The sequence below is a fragment of the Mustela nigripes genome, chromosome 9, assembly GCF_022355385.1.
Source record: "Mustela nigripes isolate SB6536 chromosome 9, MUSNIG.SB6536, whole genome shotgun sequence".
NCBI lineage: Eukaryota > Metazoa > Chordata > Mammalia > Carnivora > Mustelidae > Mustela > Mustela nigripes.
The window spans coordinates 6468448-6490478 of record NC_081565.1 but is presented as its reverse complement, the minus strand read 5'-3'; the positions used below and the strand labels follow the sequence as shown (position 1 = coordinate 6490478).

The 22031-nt window shown below is 56.5% G+C and overlaps 1 protein-coding gene across 1 annotated transcript in view; it reads left to right on the top strand.

The window, feature by feature from the left end:
- Positions 1 to 22031, top strand: part of PTPA (protein phosphatase 2 phosphatase activator) — a 29409-nt gene that overhangs the window by 5468 nt on the left and 1910 nt on the right. Inside the window, exons 3-9 of the mRNA XM_059410577.1 lie at positions 2861 to 2947; positions 6812 to 6937; positions 8752 to 8869; positions 11003 to 11102; positions 12032 to 12156; positions 13256 to 13356; positions 18341 to 18448. Coding sequence (XP_059266560.1) covers positions 2861 to 2947; positions 6812 to 6937; positions 8752 to 8869; positions 11003 to 11102; positions 12032 to 12156; positions 13256 to 13356; positions 18341 to 18448 — 765 coding nt within the window. The remainder of the gene's footprint in view (positions 1 to 2860; positions 2948 to 6811; positions 6938 to 8751; positions 8870 to 11002; positions 11103 to 12031; positions 12157 to 13255; positions 13357 to 18340; positions 18449 to 22031) is intronic.

The window sequence follows — 22031 nt, the reverse complement described above, 5'->3', positions numbered from 1 at the left end:
TCTCTCAGGGCGGGGTGGGGTGGGGCGGGGGTGAGTTACAGCTGCTCTTGGAGCCAATGTGTCTAAGAGAGAAGAGGTTGTCTGTCTCATGGAAACCTAGGCCAAGGATGTGGCTGGGCCTAAAAATACCTGGGAACTGGGGCCTAGAGCAAGGGGAAGTGCAGACCAGCTTCCCGGGCTGCTCTGTCTGATGGCGGGCAGAAAATAGGAGCTTCTACCTCTTGGGCTTCTGGCATAGGCTGTGGAAAGATTGGGACCAAGAAAAAGAATGCCAATTTCCAAACCCCAGGGAAAGCCTTGGTCCCAGCTCCAGCCACGTGCCCACACCTGCTCTGCTCGGCTGGGGTGCAGTGAGGGGTCACTTGTACAGAAGGGCAGCCTCTCTTCAGGGAGTCTGCTGTGCTGACACCGAGCCCACGTCCTGCAATTGCCGTGGCTCCTTCCTGGGCCATGGAGCCTTTCTGGCTCCTCTTTCGTAAGCCTGCCTCCTAAATATTTGCAGATGGTTATCATTTCTTTTCCGAGTTATATTCTCTCCCTGAATCTTCCCCAGGATAAACACCGTAGTCCCTGCAGCCGCTCCGAGGACACGGTTTGGGTCCTTTCATCATCTGGGTTTGCCTACCTCAAGGTTTCTAAACCTCAGCACTGTTGACATTTGGGGGTGGTTAATTCTTTGTTGTAGGGGCTGTCCTGTGCACTGGAGGACATGTAGTGCCTTCCCTGGTCTCTGCCGGCTAGATGCCAGCAGTCCTGCCCCCCGCAAAGCCTTTAGAACCAAAAATGTCTCCAGAGCTTGTGGGAAGTTGCCTGGGAGCCAGATTGCCTGGGTCGAGAACCACAAGTCTGCCCTGAACCTGCAGATTGGCTGAATCCAAACGTGACTTTAGTTCCTTGCTTTCTGCCTGGGTCTTTTTCTAGGAGGAGCGGGTGTTTACGATGTGCCAGGTATTTTAGCTCATTTAAATCCTCACAAAAACTCTGGGAAGTTTGGGAATCATGACTTTGGGAATCATCTCCATTTCGAGGGTAAGAAAAGTGAGGCCAGGAAATAAAGACATTTAGCAAAATGGCCCAGTTGGCGAGTGGGTGGGGTGAGATTCAAGATTCATGCCCAGGTCCTCTGTCTCTAGACAGACATGGGTTGAGCCGTTTTAGGCCATGGGTCAGGACATTACTGCCTGCTCATCTAATCTGGACTTCTGCCTGTTTTTAGAAGTAGAGTTTTATTGGAACACAGCAAGGCTCATTTATATATTGTGTGCGGCAGCTTTCACACTAACTGGCAGAGCTGGGTGGAGTTGAGAGTTTGTGGACCAGGCTTGATGGCCTGCAGAGCCTAAAATAGTTACTATCTGGCCCTTTGTAGGCAGTTTGTTGATCCTGCTGTAGGCACCAATGCTTTTTGGGAAGTGTTGGTTACTTTTTCTGATGGGGTGTATGTTGAACTATTTTGGATAGAAGACTTCCACTTGCTCTAAAGCTCACCAGTCAAGTTTATGGCCCGACAAGTGACTCTGTGCCTGGTCCACACAGTTTCACTAGGCTGCAGAGCGTGGCAACCAAGAGCATGGACTTTGGGTCAGAGAGGTCAAAGCTTGAAGCCCAGGGTTGCCATTTTCTCTTCTTGTGACTTAGGCAATGCGCCTACGCTGGCCAAGCCTATTTCTTCTACCGTAAAATGGGTTGTTGGGAGGCTTAAATGACTCAAAGTCCAAAAAGTACCTGGCCCGGTGCTAGGCATTCATGAGCTGTCCTGAGCTGCGGGCATGGTTGTCACTGTCACAGGGATGAGGATGGTGGAGACATTGCGCACAGTCTCGTTTATAAGAATGACCTGAGCTTGAGTCACCAAGAGACTTGGGCCCACGGGGAGCAGGGACCATGGAGGATGACGCAGCCCCTTGCTGCTTCCTGTCTTTGCGTCCTGGTGTAGTTGGTAGAAATGACTGTGAACGCTGGCTGCAGACAGCACGACGGCTCGGACCTGCTCTGTGACCCCTTATTTTCCACTTGGGGCTGTTCATGGGCTGTAGGAAGGTCTTGGTACAAGAATGGTCCCTTCTAGATACACAATGGTCAGTTCCTGGGGCTTGTTGTGGCTCTTGCTGGCATCTTGGATAAGGAGGAAGAGAATGAGAGACAACAGAGATGAGGAAGAAACAAGACCGAACAGAAGTCACTTGCTCCCGGGGCCTGCAACTCAGTGCTTTCTTCTCCCTGTGCTCGTTGTAACCTGAAACTCAGCAGGGGGGAGAGTGCCCAGGTGGAAGCTGGGTTTGGCTGTGCTGGGGGACCTGGCCGCGGGCAGAAGACAGTTTCTTCTCCTTGGAGGGGGGTCTGCACTGCAGGCGGATAGCCTGGCCTGTCTGGTGGGGGAAACATCTGGAAGACTAGCAGGGGAGGAACCTTCACTGGTATTCCTTGAACTCCTGGTGGTATAGTGTAACTTGGAGGACTTGTGGGGTCCTAGCTCCACGTCTAATGAGATGCTGATCTTAGGAGACCTTGGGCAAGTCATCTCTCCTGAAGCCTTGGTTTCCTCATCTATAAAATGGGTATAGTGACAGTGTTTACCTTGTGAGGTTGTGAGAAGAAGCCACTGGCAGGAATAGTGAGCACACAGCAAAAGGACTGAGGGTTCCGGTGTCACAGAGGTCATTGGCTTGCCAGCTCTTTAGGCTGGAGGGCATGGGTTGGGTATTTGGCGTTATCGTTCTACTTCTCCTGCTGGCAGGCCAGGGTCCAGGGACAGCTTGGAGCCCTTTGGGAACTGGGTGGAGCTGGGGGCTGGCCGGGGTGTGGAGGGTCAGGGGTTGACAGTCCTCTCCTGACCCCCACTCCCCACTATGTTTGGTAGGCATACGCTGACTACATTGGATTCATCCTCACGCTCAATGAAGGTGTGAAGGGGAAGAAGCTGACCTTCGAGTACAAAGTCTCTGAGGTAGGCACAGGCGGGGAGCCCGCTGTAGCAGGGCCCTTCCCGGAATAGCTCCAGAGAGTCACGTGTGGTCCTGGCCCCCAACAGGCTGAGGCAGGAAATAAGATCGCCAAGCACATGTGCGGTTGACATTTCGGTGTTTGTATTCCTTTTCCTTTAACAAAAATATTTATTTATTTGAGACAGAGAGAGAGAGGGAGAGCGCACGTGAGTGGGGGGAGGGAGAGGGACGCGCTGAGAGCGCTGTGAGCACAGAGCCCCACTGGTCCACCGGATCCTGACGGGGCTCCGTCTCAGGACCCCGAGGTCATGACCGGAGCTGAAACCAAGAGTCAGACGCGACCGCTCAACCGACTGAGCCACCTGGGTGCCCCATGTACCTTTTTAAATGAAAAAGGATTACAGATGAAGTAAGTGGGCTTCACTGAAGGGATCACTAGTAAAAGTGCGTTAACAGCAAGCCGCCCTCCCGCTGTCCTCCCCATCCTGCCCAGCTCCTGGGGCAGCCCTGGGAATAGTCTGGGGAATGTCACCCAGACCTGCTCTCTGAGCTCCTCCTGCTGCCCCGCCGCCTTCTAAATTCTGCCTCATTGAGGCAGGCCCCAACTGTGGACTTTTAGGTCGTGTCCCTAAATGGTGCTGCTTTGCACATCCTTACCTATGGATCTGTGGGCACTCTTTCCTAAGGAGTCATTCTTGGAAGCGGGGATGCTGAGTTGAGGGTACAGAGAGGACAAGAGCTGTGGGGAGGAGTGCGCTTGTGGGCTACTGGCTCTTGGTGGATACCATCTCCCAGGGCTGGGTCCCAGGCCTCCAGAGGCCTCTTGGGTTCTTAGCCCAGTTGGCTCATAGTCACCTTGAGAATCTTATCTTACACACCAGGGCCTGAGAGGCCTCTCAGCGCCTTATTCCACCCTGTTGGGTAAGGCCTGGCCCTGTCGCAGCCGGGGCTCTCCACCGGACCCTCCTACTCCGCTCCAGCGGAGCTATCTCTTCCTGGGCCCTGACTGGCTGTGGGGTGGCTGAGGTCTTATGCTGTCACCAGAGGGAAGCAGGACCTGTGCTGGGGATAGACCTCCTTCTCTTGGGGGCTGGCCCCCCACTGAGTTCTTGGGTTGGGGGAGAGAGGGCTTGTCCTGGAGCCTGTGGGGACGGAAGCTCAGCTGTGCTCTGTGGGCAGGGAGTGTGGTGGGGGAAGGCTAATCACAGGGGATGTTCTCATTACCCCAGCAGATCCCGAGGTTCCGTGATTTCCCCTCACGCTTTTGTCGTAGACTCCGCTCTGGTCAGGTGTCTCAGCTCAGGAGCTCTTCTCTCGGCAGGATTGCAGGGTGGTTAAGCGCTTGAGTGCTGGAGTCAGGCTGGCTGGGTTTGGCTAACCTCTCCCTTCCAAGCTGTTGGCTTCATCCCCTCTGACCCTCTATCTCCACACTCTATCTGTGGAGTGTCGGAGCAGCAGACCGACTCATGGCCCCTGGGGAGGATTCAGTGGGATCCCATACACAGGCTCGTTAGGACAGTGCCTCAGACATACTAGGTGACTAGTTTCTGTTAGCGTGAGCTGCTTTTAAGTTCTCATCTCCAGTAGTGGTGTGATTGCTTCAGTTGGGGGCGCTTCCAGAGCTGGGGTTCATTCCAGTGCCAGGGCGATGACTTGGTGGGCAGAAGTGACTAGTTTGGTCTCCAGAGGTCTCCCAGCTTCTGCCCACAGCTGGCAGGGCCGAGGAAGGCAGGGCTCACCGCGTGTGGTCTCAGCCCACAGATGGGGGAGGGCCCCGGCACAGCTGCTGGGGGCTCCTGCTTCCTCTCACTCCTGCCGCCTCCTGCAGGGCTGGCAGCTGGCCAGAGGGCGGCCCTAGGTGGCAGCTTCCAGACCACCAGCTGCGAAGGGAGCGAGGAAGGGCACCGTGAGTCCGTCTAGACCCGTGGACCGTCTAGACCCGTGTGTAGAAGACTCTCCTTGAGTTTGAGTTTATATTGGGTTCACATTTTGGGGTTTTGCAAAATGTGAGTAGATAAGGGGCTTTTTTTTCTTTCTTTCTTTCTTTCTTTTTTTCTGTTGTTCGTTTGATATTTAAGTTGGGGGACAAAGAGAAAGAAAACACTGGCAAGTCATGGTTTGGAGAAAATTTTACTGGACCATGAAATGTAAAAGGAAGCACTGGTGTAGGGAGCAGGAGGGTAGTTCAAATGGTTGTCTGTGCTTCCTGAGGGCTGGGCCCCCAGCGGAGGGGCAGACCCCTCAGCCCCAACCAGTCAGACAATAGAGGCTGCCCCTGCATTCTAAAAGCCCTCTCCAGAAAGACAAGCTAGGAGCCTTTTAATTATTCATGACTCCAGCTGAGCTGGCAGCTGGGGCCCGGCTTCCGGAGGCTTCCCCACACGTTCTTTATCCCCTTCAGCCCTTGCCCAAGACCGAGACCGCCAGGGAACTGGGTCTGCCTGGCGCTTCCTGGGGCCAGAATTACTGCCTCATCGCTCTGGAGTTCCGGGTGCTGCATGGGGCCAGGCTTGCTCTGTCCTTAATCAGTTCCTGGTGACCCAGTTCTTCTTTGCAAAGCTGGGCCGTGGTGGCACTTTTCAGCTGGGCAGCTTTCTGTCACCCGGGCCCTCTGCCTCGGCCTGGTACCCCGGGAGCTTTCCCCTCTTACAGGTGACTTTTCCTCGCTCTCCCACCCCAAGCACAGAGAAAGGGGAGGTCAGGGACCGTGACATTTGGGCCACTGTCCCGTTGCACTCTCGGAGGTGTGTGTGGTGGGGGTGGGCATTGGCTGACAGGTACTCCATTAGCTCAAGTCCACGTGCCCTACCCCCACAGCTCTTGGCCCGGACCTCCCCGAGCCTCGCCTTCCTCCGCACAGCTTTTCACCTGGGCACCATCTTGCTGGGCCCTACCCAGTGTCAGGGGCTCCTGGAGGTCTCTGTCTGTGCTGCTCGTGCCCAGTGGACAGGGCAAAACCTGCTCCTTGGCAAGGGCTACTTTTCCAGGGCTGCCTGCCTCTGAATACCCTCCCTCTGCCTTGTGCCCTCCGCCAGCCTTTCGTTCTGGCTTTTTTTTTTTTTTTTTTTTTTTAACAAGCCACGCCTAGGAGTCCTCTCCTAGCTGCCCTGTGTTTTTGGATCAACAGCCTCACCTGATTTCCTCATTGAGTAACATTCTGTGTGCCAATGCTGCCCTGGCCTGTGACACTGATCTCATTCCTTGGTTCCTGCCTGCTGTGGGAAAGGTGTAGGGACATGGGTTCCCTGACACTGTGACCCTACAAAGCGTTACACAGGTTCGGACCTTTGACCCAGCAGCTCTGCAGAGGGGGACCGCCCAGATCGTTTGTGGGAGGGAACAGTTGGGAATAATCCAAACATTTAACAGTATAGTATGTTGGCATGATGAAATCCTATGAACTTACTAAAGGCTATTGTAGAATTATGTTTGCACGTTGACATGGAATGAGGCTCATGAGGAAATTGAGCAGGCTACAAAACAGTGCTTGCCCTGGGGCCCGTGTCTTAAAGAATTTATTTATTTATTTGTGAGACAGTGAGTGAGCATGAGCTGGGGGAGGGGCTGAGGGAGAGGAACAAGCAGACTCCTTGCTGAGCAAGGAGCCCGACGCTGGGTTCAATCCTAGGACCCTGAGATCATGACCCGAGTTGAAAGCAGACGCTTAATTGACTGAGCCATCTGGACACCCCCAGACAGTTGGATTTAAGAATTCAATCCTGTAGGAGTGTGTGATCTCCCCAGCACTTACCACTTAATGCCATGCCTACGGGTCATTGTCCAGCAGCAGCTGGGACTTCCTTTTGTGGCTCTAGCTGGGGGCCGCTAGTCATTGTGGCTTGGGCCCCTCTATTTGCTTGCTACAGGCCATTGAGAAACTGGTCGCCCTTCTCAACACTCTGGACAGGTGGATTGATGAGACCCCTCCGGTGGACCAGCCCTCCCGATTTGGGAACAAGGCCTACAGGACCTGGTATGCCAAACTCGACGAGGTGAGGCGCCACAGGACATGCTTGGGGCCTGGGCGAGGGTCCAGGAGCTTTCAGGCATCTCAGAATCACCGGGGAGTTTGTTAACATGATGATTTGCTTTACCAAAAGTACAAATGGTTTTACTCTCTGCCCCTGCCGTCTTCTGGGAATCCCCACTGTGGATGCCCAGTCCTCTGCAGGGGGCTGTTACTGAGGTCATCGTTTGCGTTAAAGACAGGTTCAAGTGTCCCACGTGTCTGTGTGCAGGGGGTCAGTAGGATGAACTAGTAGATCGAGCCCGGAGTGCCGTGCGGCTGGAGAAAGACCAGGAGCTTGCGGGGCGGCAGCCTGGGATTTATTGGTCGGTTAGAGGAACCTGGGGTCTGACACATGGTGGGCTACTTTTTGGTAGGAAAGAGGGAAAAATGACAAGATATGTTTGTGCTGCTCAGTTTGCATAAAGGAACATCAGTGGAAGGATATGCCAGAGGCTTCCTGGCATATTAGTTAGAGCCGTAACTTCTCTGAGGGCAGGGGAGAGTGGGGAAGGGACAGACTTCTCAGGGCATCCCTTTGTAATGTGTGTATTTACTTTTTTACTTTTCGATATTTTTCTTGGCAAATCCCAACGAATTTAGCATTGTGCTTCTTTTTCTTGATTTTTTTTCATTTACTAATTAATTTTTATTTAAATTTCAGGTAGTTAACATGCAGTGCAGTATTGGTTTCTGGAGTAGAATTCAGGGTATTTTTATTTTTTTAATGTCTTTGTTTTTGAATGCTATAACAGTGACACCTGTTCAAAGCAAGCAAAAAATAAAAATGTAGGCTCATGGGCCCTGTCCTTAGAAAAGCCTTTTGTCTGTAGGTCTAAGGTCGGGCCTAGGAATCCAGATTTTCCTCGGGTCTGGAGATTTTCCTGCCAGGTACCCGTAGTCCGAGCCTAGAGAAACTTGGATCCTCATTTCTCTGGGCCCGTGTTTCCACCTGGAGCAGAGGGAGCCCCAAGGACCCAGCAAAATGCTGTCCCTGCGTAAGAGCCACCTGCGGCACAGGGTCTTTTTTTTTTTTAAAGATTGTTTTTGAGTTATAACTTAGAGGAAAATGATCCCGTCACAGCTTGCTGGGTCTCAGAGTGTGGTTTGGCCCTCGTGCCAACAGCTGTCTCCAGCTCTAAAACTTTTGGGCCCCTTTTGAGTTGATATCCCACCCCCTAAAACTCTCCTGATTTCCATCCCACAGAGTAGTCTTCTGTGTTTTTGAACTTGGAGGCGTCTGACGTGTTCCGTTCGGTGGCCTGTCTCCGCGAGTCCCTGTGTTGTGCGGAGCAGCCGAGCGTTTCCGTCGCTGCCTGCTGTCCCGGCTTCTAACCAGGCCACGGCCTGTGGGCGGGGGGGCACTGCCGTGAAGGGCTGTTCCCACATTTTGTTTACTGTGACTACTGCTGCCACGAGCATTCTGGCCTGCGTGTTTTGGTGGACATGCGGCACATGGTCTTGCTGCCCTGGGAACGTAGAGAGAGATGGCCCCTGTAGGGACAGCAGCAGCTTTACAGGTGAGGGAGTTGAACGGCTTCTTTGCGGTTCCCTCTTGTCTTGTCCCAGACTCTTGTCCCCCGGAGGAAGGGCCAGCAGACGCAAAGCCACCCCAGGGTCGTCGCTCTGTGGCGTAAGGGTCAGCGTCTCCCACCTCGTCTTTCTGTAGCCAGTCAGCACAGGGAGCCGGGCTGGCCTGGCGTGGCCAGCTGGGCCCCGGCCAAGTGCTGCTCCTGGGTGCCTGCCCATCAGGATGCTGCCTAATCTGCTGCCTCCACTTTGTGTCTCTTGTGTTATCAGGAAGCAGAAAACTTGGTGGCCACAGTGGTCCCCACCCATCTGGCAGCTGCCGTGCCTGAGGTGGCTGTTTACCTGAAGGAGGCCGTGGGGAACTCCACCCGCATCGACTATGGCACAGGTATCTGCCGCTCCCGGCGTTTGCTTGGCTCCACTGCACACTTTCCTTGGGCTGCTTCCTCTTTGCTCCAGGGTATCTTGGGGCCCTCTGAGCAGGCAGCCTTTTGGGGTCTGCTGGGGTGCAGGGAGGCCCCGTGCCGCTCCTGCGGTTCTGTCTTGGTCCGCCAGGGGGAGCTGATGCCACGTGCCTGGTGGCTCTGTGCGGTGCTGGTTTCTGTTCAGTCTCTGTACTTATCACTGGCAGCAAAGTAATTTATTGAGCACTTACTGTATCTCAAGGCGACCCCTTACCAGAGCCTAGCTTCTGGCAGCATTGTGGTATTTCCTTGCCCAGCCCAGTGTCTGTGTGCTGCTGAGTTCTCTGGGAGAGGGCACAGGCAGGCACCTCGGAGAAGGGTTGCCTGGTGGAGGGGGGGGCTGAGAGAGGACCTTGTGGTTGTAGGCTCCCCTTTCTGGCCTGCCCTGAAGTGGCAAGTGCAAGTTTGGCTGCTCTCTTAGGCCTTCCCCTTGCCTGGGGCTCAGTTTCCTCCACTTGATCACAGGCCAGGAGGCAGGCCTGGAGAAGGGCCTCCTTGAACCTGGGTCCTGGGGAGGCATTGTCTTCTGCTCCCCTGTTGCTGGGGAGCAGTTTATCAAGTGTTTTGAGACTTCCAGGGGTGGGGCTTTGACTAAGACCGACAGGGAAGGACCCTGAAGGGAGACTGGCCAGGTCAGCCGAGGGTGGGTTTTTCTTCCGCTGTCAGGTGTGCGAGAGCCCCTGAGCGATGGTGGCTGGGACTCTGGCTGGTGGAGATCAGAAACAGTGCGGGTGAGAGGAACACTCACAAGTTTCCTGGGCCCTGGAGGCACCTTCTTTCTACAGAGATGGGACAGGAAGTCCCTGCCTCCCTCCAAATACTTTTTTTTTTTTTTAAATAATACTGTGAACCATGCCATTTCAGTCCAGGGTCTGTAGTGCTGACTGGGAAAGGAAGGGCGGTGCCTTTTTTTTTTCTTTTTTTAGATTTTCTTTTTTTTTTTTAAAGATTTTGACAGACAGAGATCACAAGTAGGCAGAGAAGCAGGCAGAGAGAGAGGAAGGGAAGCAGGCTCCCTGCTGAGCAGAGAGCCCGATGCGGGGCTCGATCCCAGGACCCTGAGATCATGACCTGAGCCGAAGGCAGAGGCTTTAACCCACTGAGCCACCCAGGCACCCCTAGATTTTCTTTTTAAGCAATCTTGACACCCAACATGGGGCTTGAACTCACAACCCTGAGATTAGGAGTCACATGCGCCACTGACTGAGCCAGCGAGGGACCCCATGGAAGGGGCTGCCTTTTGACCCTGTAACGTGACCATGTGTTCCCTGCTTGGAAGCCTTCAGTGGCTCCTGTCACTCTTAGGATACTGAGTCTAAGCTTTTTACATGGCAGTTAAGGCCTGTCTAATCACCAGCCTCATCTCCTTACACTTTCTTTCTTGCCCTCTCTGCTTTAGCTATACTAGCCTTCTTAGTGTTCTTCAAACATAACCCATTTTTTCCCTCACCTCAGGACCTTTGCACGTGCTGTTCCTGCTGGGTAGATTGCTCTTTTTGGTTCCTTCACACCCCGTGCCTTACCAACTCCAATTCATCTTTCAGATTAAATATTACTGCCTTAGGGAAACCTCCTTGAACCTTATGGCAGGGTCCCCCGTGATATCCTCCAGTTATTACCCTGTCCTCCTCCTTCAGAGCTAGAATTATAGAAGTGATTGTCTCCTTAATGTTTGTCATCCTGACAGAACATAAACTCTCAAGCAAATTCATGGATGGAGTTTCCATGGTGCCTGACACGGACTCTGGCTGCCCTTTTAATAGGTACCCAACAGATAGAGTGCGATTGACGAGTGAGTTAAACCTACAAAACAAAATGAGAATGTCTATTTAAGAAGTCCACAGCCTTGGCCTCTTGGGCCTTTTAGAATTATAGTAGTGGTAGTTCTCAAAAGGGTTTGGGTCTTTCTGGAAGAGGCAGAGGCCCCATTATCTCCCATGTTAACCTTCCTCCATAGAGGGGCGGTTCTCAGTAAGTTGGACTCTGGTGAGACCAAGAACAGTCCTGCTCCTTTTTCTGGAAGACTCTCAACCTTGGCTGTTTTTTTCCTCCCCCAGGACATGAAGCAGCCTTCGCTGCTTTCCTCTGCTGCCTCTGCAAGATTGGGGTGCTCCGGGTAGATGACCAAATAGCTATTGTCTTCAAGGTGTTCAATCGGTGAGTGGGAAGACCAGAAGAGCAGCGGGGGTCTCTGTTCCTCCTCACTGCCAGGCTGGGAACAGGTGCCGGAGGGCTCTCCTGAGTGGTGGTTGCTTCTTCTGGCCTGTCCTAATCAAGCTTTGGCTGTGGATGGGGCGCGCACAAAGCCTGCTGACAGGTTCAGATTCAAGTAAGGACAAGTGAAGGAAAGGGCACGTGCCGACCGCTCGTGCTTCCGCGGCACTGGCCATTTCGAGCCATGTCCCGAGCGCTCCACACGTGTCTAGTTCCTAGATTTCCCCACCAGCCTAGGCAGCAGTGACCATCATTTCCATTTTGTAGATGAAGAAAGGGAGGCCCAGAGAAATCAGCTGTCTTCTGATCCCTGAGGTCACACAGCCAGCTGAACCCCCCCCCCCCCCGCAGTCCGGCTCTGACCGCTCCTCCCGCCCCCTCCTGCCCCGCAGCACAGGTGTGTGGATCCACCAGAGGCCTCTGACAGCACCGTGCCGTGCCGGGCCCTGCTCTGGTGATGTTGATGCCTGGGCTTCCGGAGACAGGAACATAGCCCCCGAGAAGAGGGAAGGTGGGAGCCTGCAGGCCCTGGGAGGTGATCTGCTCCGACCCCCACCAGCCTTCCGAGGGGCCTGCCGGAGTTAGAGAGCCTGGGGCTGCTGCTCAGGGTCTCCGTTGTCAGGAGTTGGTGGCGCTAAATCCCCCTTTCTTCCTGGGCCAAAAGAAGGCTGTGTGGGAGGAAAAAATAAAGCGACATCATTTTGAGAGTACCAGCTGATGCATAACTTACGCATGTAGGTTTTAATTGAAAATAGGGACCAGTTACACTCTTAGGTGTTTATTTCTGGCCTCCGTGAGCTCCCAGTGGCAGAAGGGTTGAGACTGTCTCTCTGCTTTCTGCTACCTCTTTTCTCCCGCTCCCTCCTGCGCAGGTACCTGGAGGTTATGCGGAAACTCCAGAAGACATACAGGATGGAGCCAGCCGGCAGCCAGGGCGTGTGGGGCCTGGACGACTTTCAGTTTCTGCCCTTCATCTGGGGCAGCTCGCAGCTGATAGGTACTGAAGGGGCGCCTACCCCCCTGTCCTCCCCTGCGCACCCCGGGGCGGGGTGTGTGTGGTCTGTCCGTCCCCCTCCCTTCCTGCCTCGCTGCTGCTGCTGCTGCTCAGGGCCGACAGTGACAGCTTGTAAAGCAGGCATTAGACCGGCTATTGACGGAGGCTGTTTGCTGTCGACCTTGTGCTGCGAGCCAGCGTGGCAGGCCGGGGGAGGCGGAGGCAGAGTGTGCTGAGATAATGGAAAGTGACAAGGGCTGGTGCAGGGGCGCTTGCCTGGCGCATAATGGACTGGTGGGAAATGCGCCCCAGCTCCTGGCAGCAGCTGCGGGGTTTTATGTTGAAAATGAGGGGCTCTTTTGACTCGGTGACCGGCGTCATCCGCCGTTATTATCGAGCTGTGTGGAAGGGGCCCGTCAGGGAGCAGCCACCCAGTGCGGGGCAGCAAGCCGCTTCCTGTGGGCCCTCTGTGCTGGCTCCCCTCACTTGGCCCTGCTTTCCAGGTGGGGGCGGCTCCCGGGGGTCTCCGGTGGGTGAGGGTCCGGTGGTGACTTCTGCTACAGTGGAGGATGAACTGTCTACAAGATAATATTATTCATAAGCGTTTGCACATTTGCTCTGTGCCAGGCCCTGCTCTAAGCATTTTAGGTAGATTATCTCCCAGAACCTTCTCAGTGACCCTGGGAAGGGTCTTTGCCTGCATGAGACTAGGCACCCTTGACAAGGGGTAAACCTGCGTGGGCGCCTGGCCCGGGGCTCTCCAGTGGTTCCAACCATCAGGCAGCTTGAGGGAGGGGCTGTTCATAGCCCCACTGCACAGATGAGGAAACCAAGCCTCAGAGAGCTGAAGTCACTGGGTCAAGGTCACATGGCTAGAAAAAGGCAAAGCCTCCGCTCTTTCCACTAGAACACACAGGCACACACGCACACACACGTGCACACACACATACACATACTCGTCATTTATTGCTCCCGCAAGGTCAAGTGTTGAGGGCTCACCGGTGGGACTATGGCTCCAGGGTAGGTGTAGATTGCCCCGGGCCGAGGCTGCACTCTGTCAGTGTGTCTCATTCTGAACCCCGGGGCTCTTTGCTTTTCCCAGACCACCCGTATTTGGAGCCCAGGCACTTTGTGGATGAGAAGGCCGTGAATGAGAACCACAAGGACTACATGTTCCTGGAATGTATCCTGTTTATCACTGAGGTGAGGGGAAGGGGTGAGCGAGAAGCCCATGGCGGCCTCCGGCTGAGATCAACAGAGGCTGATGGCTTTGGAGTGGGACAGAGGAGCTGGTGCTCTTGCTTGAAGATGGCAGGTCCTTGAAGGAGGATTATTGACAAGGAAGCCCCACTAGGCCTGTGAAAGGTTAAGCCAGCTTCTGACTGTCTAGGGACTCCTCCCCCAAATCTGTGGTCTGGGAACTCCGTGGGACTGGAGCTGAGGGACTGGGACTCGGTGGCTTGTGCACTTGGTGACTGATGCAGCTGGTCTGAGGGGGTGGGTGGGGCCCACGAGCTCTGTCCGGCACACGCATGTGGCTGTGCAGGATGAAACCCATGCAGGAGGCGGGGACACTCAGGCAGACGGCAGGGCTAGAGTTCTGCTGAGGGGATGTGTCTCGGTCAGCGCCTGAGGACACGGGCCAGATGAGGTGCTGGAGGTAAACCAAGTAGGCCCGGGCCCCCAGCGCACCGGGCCAGGGGTGTTTAGTAACTGGGTGCTGTTGCCCACTGAGGCTGGGTCTCCCACTTCCTCAAGGTCACCCAGGGAGCTTGTTAAAATCCACGTTCCTGTGTCCAACTCCAGCTTTATGAATCAAGAATCTTAGGGACAAGAGCCAGGAACCTGTGTCAAATACACCTGCCAGGTGACTTTGCACGGGATCTGGGGACTCACTGCTCATAGGGCCTCTCTCAGGAGCTGCCAGGACCTTTCGTCCCCGCTGCTGCATACCTCGCCCCCTGCCCCCAAACTTTGAAAGCATGCCCTGGTTCTGCTGTCTGCAGAGGGTCTCGCCACCATTCTCTTAACAGTGCCCACATGCATATCTGGGATCGGTGATACTCCCGGCACGGCCGTGGTCTCCTCCCAACCGGGGCTGCTCTCTTGGCTCTGGTTCTGAGCCCCCCAAATGGAGAAGCCTGGCTGAGCAGCCATTGCCTCGGGTTCCTCACGGTCAGCATCCGGCTCGGGCCTCTGGCAAACTCCAGAGGCCAGAGGGGAATGGACACGTTTTTCCAAGTCAGCAAATGGAACCGGGACTGATGGCTGGGCGGCCGCTGCCTCAGTCTCAGATTTGCTGCCTTCAGCAGTGTGGCAGGCCCAAGGTCGGAAGGACTCGGGGCAGCCTGGCTCACTGCCTCGAGAGCTAGTCACGTGCTGCTCTTTCCAGAGCGGAATGCGGGGGTCTGGGGAGCCCTGGGAGCCTCTGGAAGAAGCGGGAGGAGCAGGTGGGGAGAAGGGGTGCACTTTCTAGGCTGAGCCCTTGCTTTGCTCACGGAGGGATAAAAGGCTCAGCTGTTCTGGCTCCCTCTGGTGGTGGCCAAGCCCCTGGGTCCCTTCCCTGTCAGGGACTAACCAGGAAGAAAGCCAGGCCGGGTCGCAGGGAAGATGGCAATTGATTCCAGGTTAAAATGTTGTATTTTTATTTGTTGGGTTGCTTATACTGGTATAAAAACCCAAAAGCTTTCTGAAGTTTGGGACCCTGTTCCTCTGCTGGAAGAAATCCTGCAATGGCCACTAGGTGGTGCGAAAGGCACACCGAACTTGGAGAAGGTTCTGGTACCTTAACATGGGGAGAGGCGGAGAGGCAGACCCTAGAGTTTTTGCTCGTTCTGTACCCTCTCTGCAAGGCCTGCTTCTCACTCTGGGTCTGGGTGCTTGGGCATGGTGGTAAACACTGAGTGCCAGCAGGGCCGAGGGCTCCCTTTCATCCACCCGGGCTGGCACTTAGTGGACTCTGCTGCGTTGTGGTGGTTCTCCATTGCTCCGGGCTCGGCTGCGCCCACCCCAAGCCCCCTGCCACCCTGCACCAGGGTGTCCCTGCCCCTGGTTCCCCCAGTTCGTGAATGAGTGACCTGGCCTGGCTCACTCTGATTGAGGGGTGGGGCACAGGGGACCTGGAGGCCCCTGCGGAGCTCTGTGTGCTTCAGGCTGGAAGGGGGCAGTGTTGCCTATGGAGACTGGGGAATCAGGACGGCTGGTGCAGCTAGGAGAAAAAGCAGAACAGCCAGAAGTTGGCAGTAGAACCGGGCATCTCCTCCCCATCTCCCGGGGCCTGCCCTCGTAACCCTGGGCATCCCAGAAGATGGACCCCACCTCACAGGGCTTCTGCCGGCTCAGGAAATGCAGCCCTGGCGCCTTTAAGAGCCCAGGGCAGGCAGGAAAAGAATTTCAGTTTCAATCTGGCTTCTAAATTTGGAGTTTTGGGAAGGGAGGGATCAGATTTCAGCTGGAAGGGAAGGAGCTGACAGGAAGGCGCTGTGCAGAGCCTCCCCCCATCCCCCCTCAGTTACTGACAGAGGAACCATTTACAAAAGGCCGATTCTCTTGGGAGTGGAGAGGCAGGAACGCAGCGTCTGTGAGTAATTTCCTGCTCAATATGGCTGCTCTGACTCACACGATTCCCCTGGGGTCACTGCGGGACTGCAGCTTGCTTGCTCGTTCTCGCTCTTTCTCTTCTCCCTTTGTGGCTAGAATGAGCTAATTTTTTTTTTTTTTTTTTTTTTTTTTTTTGTCTTCTCGCTCCCGATTCCTTTTATCCTCCTCGTCTGTTTTCCTTTCCCAGAGTTGCAAAGTCTCCTTCTGAAGGACTTAGGGAGACCTGGGGACACTGAAGGCCTGGGGGTGGGGTGGGGTGGGGTGGGGCAGCCCCTCTCGAGAAATAGCATCTCTGGCTTTTCCACGGAGAGGGCCAGGGCCACTGGGGCTCTGCCAGCAGGCCAGAGAGGCCTTTTGGGGTCCCCTCCTGTGCCCCCAGTGGGTGAGGCTGGCACATGAGGTGGAGCCTCTGGTTTCCCAGCATCCTGGGCTGGCCCTGGCCTCGGGGCCCTAGCTGAGCAGGCTTCTGGAGCTATGCTGTGGGACTAGGCCAGCAGGGCACCTCGGGGGTGGTTTGGTCACCAGGCCTTGTCCAGAGTGAAACTGATGACACCGCTCCAGCGGTCCCCGAACTTCTCTGGGCCTGGAAGTGTGCAGGAGAGGACAGGAGCCAGCGCTGGTCCCCAAGGGGCTGAGAGCTGTGGGGGAAGGGGTGGGGCGAGAGGGAGGGACCGTGGCTGGGGGTGGAGCCTGCTGGAGTAGGTGGTGGGGCGGGGTACAAAGCTGCTGGAAGGGCTGCCGGCCCTAGGCTCTGGATGTCAGCAGCCATCCCTATGGCAGAGGAGGAAGCCTTAGAAATAGAGAGGTGGGGAAGATAGTGGGTGTAGGCACTGACCCCAGGAAGAGCCCCGCAGCCACCAGGGTGGGTCTTGTTTCTGTGCCCCGCCTCAGGCTGTGGCCCTCACTGCTGGAGGAAGGGGTCTGTTGTCCTTGCTACTGAACCTGGGGGTCGAGAGAGGCTTTGGGGGAATTTTAGCCAGGAGAGGGAGGTAACAGCAGTAAATGGGAGCTTTTTGGACTTAAATCTTGCAGTTTGGTACCAGGCCTTATGGTATGGGAGTGGGTCACCTGGGGAGTCCACAGCCAAGCAATGGGGGGTGTTATGAGTTCCTGGGCCCCTCTTCTTCTGCCCAATATGGAGGAGCTTTGGGTCCATCCTTTCTTCCTGGAACAGGTCTCCTCCAGCCCCGCCTCTGCTCCCAGCCTCTTCTGGAACCTTCCACCCACTCAGGGTCCAAGTCTCTGCTTCCTTGCCAGCTCAGCCTCTTTGCTTTACGGACTCTTCTGAAGCCTGGGGCTCAGGGTGCTGAGCCCCATTCCCGCAGCCAGCATCAGTACTGTTTCTGAGTTGGGGGGGCAGTGTTGAGGGGGATTGAAATGCCTTCGAGCTACAGATGTGCCGGCCTGGTGCAGAGGGCCTCCCTGTCTCAGGGCTGTGGTTTCGTGTCGTGGGAACTTCACTGGGCTGGCTGCAGAGTCTCTTTCCTTCCTGGAGGGTCAGGCTCTCTGGCAAGAGGACGGACAGGAATGGGGCTGTCCCTGCTCCAGCCTGTCCCTGCTGCTGTCAGTGCCATCCCTGCCTAACCTCTCCCAGCCAGGTCGCGTGGGCTTTCCAGAACAGACGTTCCTCCCGAATCTGCTGCAGGTGCTCCCGGCTCCCTGCTCACGTCTGCCCCCTCTTTTCCTCCCTCCCTTTTGCCTGCCCTGCAGAGGGCAGTTGGATGCCTGGGTTTGGTCTTCCCCACCTTGCCCTTCGCCTAAAACCACCCCCTCCCCTGGCTCTTGCAGCTTCGCCTGTGGCAGGTACAGCCCAAGTCCCAGGGCGGGGCGGGCAGAGCCTGCCCTGGGTGTGGGGCGGGGGAGGGCCGGGGAGGCTGCTGCTGCTCTTTATCTGAACGGGAGCAGGTCCCTGTGCTTGTGGGGCTCTCTGTGGCTGCGGGGGAATTGCTGGGAGTCCCAGCTGGGGCTTGGGTTGAGATTTTCTTTTTCTTTTTTTTTTAAAGATTTTATTTATTTATTTGACAGAGAGAGATCACAAGTAGACAGAGAGGCAGGCAGAGAGAGAGAGAGAGGGAAGCAGGCTCCCTGCTGAGCAGAGAGCCCGATGTGGGCCTTGATCCCAGAACCCTGAGATCATGACCTGAGCCGAAGGCAGCGGCTTAACCCACTGAGCCACTCAGGCGCCCGAGATTTTATTTTTCTGAGGCTGCTGAATGTGGTGGGTGGTGGGACTCGGGCTCCCTTTTTTTGGCTATGGAAGAAAGGATGACCCTGGAGGTTATATTTTCCCTGTGGGTCTTTCAGACTGAGAGACGGTCTCTGATACTCACGGGCGCCTCTGTGTGCACGCGTGTGCGTGTGTGTGTGTGTCCCCTCCCTCCCAGGTGGTGCAGCCAAGTCTCTGAACATACATGCACATGTGTGCGTGTCTGTGTGCACGTATACTTGTGCACGTGTGTGCTTTAGTGCGTGTACATGTTTGTGTGCGTGCACACGTGTGTACACATATGTGTGCGACCTTGCTGCTGGGATCCGGGGATGAGCTCCTAGGTGGCCTGCCTCTCCAGCTGTGGATTTTCTTTTCCAGATGAAGACAGGCCCCTTTGCAGAGCACTCCAACCAGCTGTGGAACATCAGCGCCGTGCCCTCCTGGTCCAAGGTGAACCAGGGTCTGATCCGCATGTACAAGGCCGAGGTGAGAAGGGTGGGCCGGCGCTCCTGATCCTGGGGCTGCCCACCGCACCCTGCTGCTTTGCTCCAGATCTTGGGCCAGCTTCTCTGACGCTGCAGGCCTCAGTGTCTCTCTCGGTCTGCAGGATGGGCACCCAGAGAATCTCTGAGGCCTGGCTCTGCCCTGTGACCGAGTCAAGGCCCTGCAACTCAGGGTCCTGTCAGATGGCCAGAGGCCCCTCACAGCCATGTCTCCCACGGGGACATGTAGGCGGACGGGCTTTGGAGGCAGCAGCCAAGTTGGTGCTCCTCGGGCGTTGGTGGGTCTGATCCCTGGGCAGGTGGGGGTCTCCTGGAAGGCCCAGAGCTGACATTTCTGGCAGCCACTTCAGGTGGTCCTCCTGCTCTCTGGTGGGAGAACAGCGTGAGGACATGGGTTCCCAGAGCTCCCCCCGCTGGGAGTTACTGCCCAGCTCCTGAGGGCGTCCTCTGCCCTCTTTCCCCTTTGGCACCTCTTTGGCACCAAGTAGGGAGGAGACATTTTCTTGCCATCCTGTCCCTTTTGCTAGCTCTTTTCACATCTGTGCACACCAATGCCAGAGCTGTGTGACCTTGGCCAGGGAAGGGCCTCCATGTGAAGTCCTTCAACCAGAGTCACGAGTTCTCCAAGTCCCCTCTTTCCGCCCTCAGGCTGGTGGTCTTTGATGTTGTCCCGTGCCCATCTCCTGACGTTTGGCCATTCCTCTCCCACGGAGGGAGGGGTGCTGGTTCTCTGGGTCTATGTCATTATGCTCCGCACTTACACAGACCCCATCAGTGGAGGCAGGGGCACGGGGAGAAGAGGGCATTAGAGGCTCGCCTGTGGCTTGGTAGTATAGATGCTTCCAGTTGGCCCTGTTCCCTCTGCATGGCCTTGAAGGGGTTAATGGTGCTGGAACTGACCGGGCCTGGCCCTCTGTCTCCCTTCCGCCCCCTCCCCCTCTGGTCCCCTTCCTCTGGACTTCACATCCTGTGTTTAGGTTCCAGCCCACATACCTCTCTAATCTGAGAGGCGCGGGCTGCCCTGCTGCTCCTTCCGGGCTGGCCCAGTGGGCCCTCTAGTCCAGCTGTCCCCTGCCTGGAGAGCTCCCAGGGCACTGCCCTCTGGGTGTCCTATTGTTCCTGACACACCCCCCCACCTGCCCCCGCCAGTCCCCTAGTGGGTGCCGATGGGGAACCCCTTCACACTGCTGGGGGCTCTGTGCAGCGGGAGTGGAGCGCCTGACCCCTCCGGCCTCCCAGCCCTGCTCCCGGCTGCCACGGCCAGGACTCCTGGCGGCCAGGGCTCTGGGCCTTTCCTGCTTGGGGTCCGAAGTGCTACCCTTCCTGCATTGCTCTCCCTCGAAGGACTCACTGGAAACTTATGGGGGTGGTGGGGGTAGGTGGCCCTCAGGGCAGAGCAGAAGCCCCTGCTCCCTTCCCCTGCCTTCCCCTCGCAGAGCTCTGGCCTGATGGGCTAGGGTTCCACACAGCGCCACAGTCGCAGGAACAAAACAGAACAGTTTAGAAGTTGTGGGATTTCTGCGGCTGTGCACCGTGGGCCCTGCAGCTCAGGCCCAGACCGGGGGGTCCCCAGGGGACCCCAGTGCGCCCTTCCCAAACCCGGGGGAAGCTGTAGCTCTGCGTGCGAGCAGGCGTGGTATGGGCTGGCAGCCTTGCGGGGGGCTATGTGGCGACCAGACTCCTCTGTCGGACGGCGCTGGGGCCCCTGACTCCGGGTTTAGGAACCCCGCATCTCTGTGATGTTCGGCGCTCGTTTATAAGGTTCTAGTGGGTACCCCTTGGTCTTTTGGCCCCTGAGAGCCCGTGGGATTGCCTGCCCCCTTCCCAGAGGCCCCAGGGAAAAGACTCATGTTTTCAGGTCATCTCTCAGTCAGTGGGCAGGACCCACAAGTCTTGAAGTCCGGAGCAGGGTTAGCAAGATCAGGGCCACCAGAGCTGGCTCTTGGAGGGGGGTTGGTCCCCTGAGCTGCCACAGAGGCCTGACCAGGCCTGGCATTAGGTGGCCTCAGGATTTGGGACCCGCTGTGTGCATCTCTGCCCCTGCCTTTCCAAAGTGAGGAGGAAACGTGTTCAGTACCCTTACTGGTGGCGGGGCCTGTCTTTCCCGAAGGCTGTCACTGCTGGCGCTCCCTTCCGGAGGGCCTTGTCATGGCCTGGAGAGCCCCTTCTCCCCCTTGAAACACCAGCACCTGGAAGGGCCTCCAGATCTGGGCCTCCAGCTGGAAGGTCTGTGCTGGGTGGACTGAGCCCAAGACGCCCTTCTGCCCCGTCCACCGCCACTGCCCCCCTCCACCGACGGCTAGCTGGGAGAAGGCTTGCCCATAGGCTCCCTTCCACTGTTGCTGTTGTCCTGCAGCCCTGGCCTGCCTTTGCCCCAGGTAGCCTCTTACCTTGAGCCCAGTCCTTCTCCTGTGCTGGGGCCCTGGGGGGACTTGTTCTGGGTCCCCAAGGCAAAGTGCAGAGAAATGCCCCTGCCCCCTCCTGCTAAGCCTCTCTGGCCTTTGCAGCTTCTCTTGAGTGAGAGCTAGAAGCAGGGTGACCTTTGACCCTTTCTGGAATTCCAGGGCTCTAGGGGCCCCTTTTACAAACTCCCACCACTTCCTTGATGACATAAGCACAATGGCAGCTGCCTTTGCCTCTGGCCTGGAGCTCTGCTGTTCCTCCTCCCCGCACCCCAGGGACCCGGCTCCTGCCTGCTCCCCACTTTTTCCATTCCGGGCCCCCGCAGTCTGCCTGTGGCCTGGAGCTCGGCTCCCACACTGGACTTCGTTCTGCGTCCTTCTTCCGTCGCATGGAAAGATTGTCCTTTTCCTGCTCAGCTCCTGGGCCCCCTTTAGGCCTTGGCTGTCCCCTACTTGACGTACACACAGCTGGTCAAGACCTCTTTGTTTCTGCACCTGGTTGTTGAAGCGAGGGGACCTGGGCCAGTGGTGGCACACCTTTGTCCCCCTGAGTTAGGAGGAGGCTGAGGCCACAGTCACAGAGCAGGACTCGCCCGATCTGAAGCTGTAAGTCCTGTTCCCCCCCAGCCATTCTGGTGGTTTTCCGTGGGCAGAGGTGTGAGAGAAGGCGATCGCCCTTGCTGGGAGCTGCTGCCTGAGAGAGTTAGCCAGTGACCTGGCCTGTGTGAGGCACAGCAGGACTGGTGTAGGGAGGCTGGGAGCTGGGGCCCCCCCTCCCTTTTCTGGTCCCGGGGGGCGCTAAGCCATGCCTGGGTCAGAGGGCAGAGGTGTGTGGCTTGACGACCAGCTGCCTGTGCACCAGGCAGGCCCTGCCACCTCCCTGTCTCCCCCGGAGCCCTGGGCTGAGGTCCCATGTGGCCGGCGTTCAGGGAGTCAGGCCATTCCCCTGTTGGGTGTTCTTGTCATCTGCCCCACGCACAGAGCTGCTGGGAATTGCCCTGGGGGTCGGGGGACATTAACTGGTTCTTACTCTCTGACTCTGAAGTGCCAGCCAAGGTGTCTTTTTCAGTCCAGATAAGTGAAAATTGCAGAAAAATGGGTCTTGGAGCCTTCTTAGGTTTGTATCCAAATGTCCCCACACCTCTCCTCTAGGACCGGGACCTG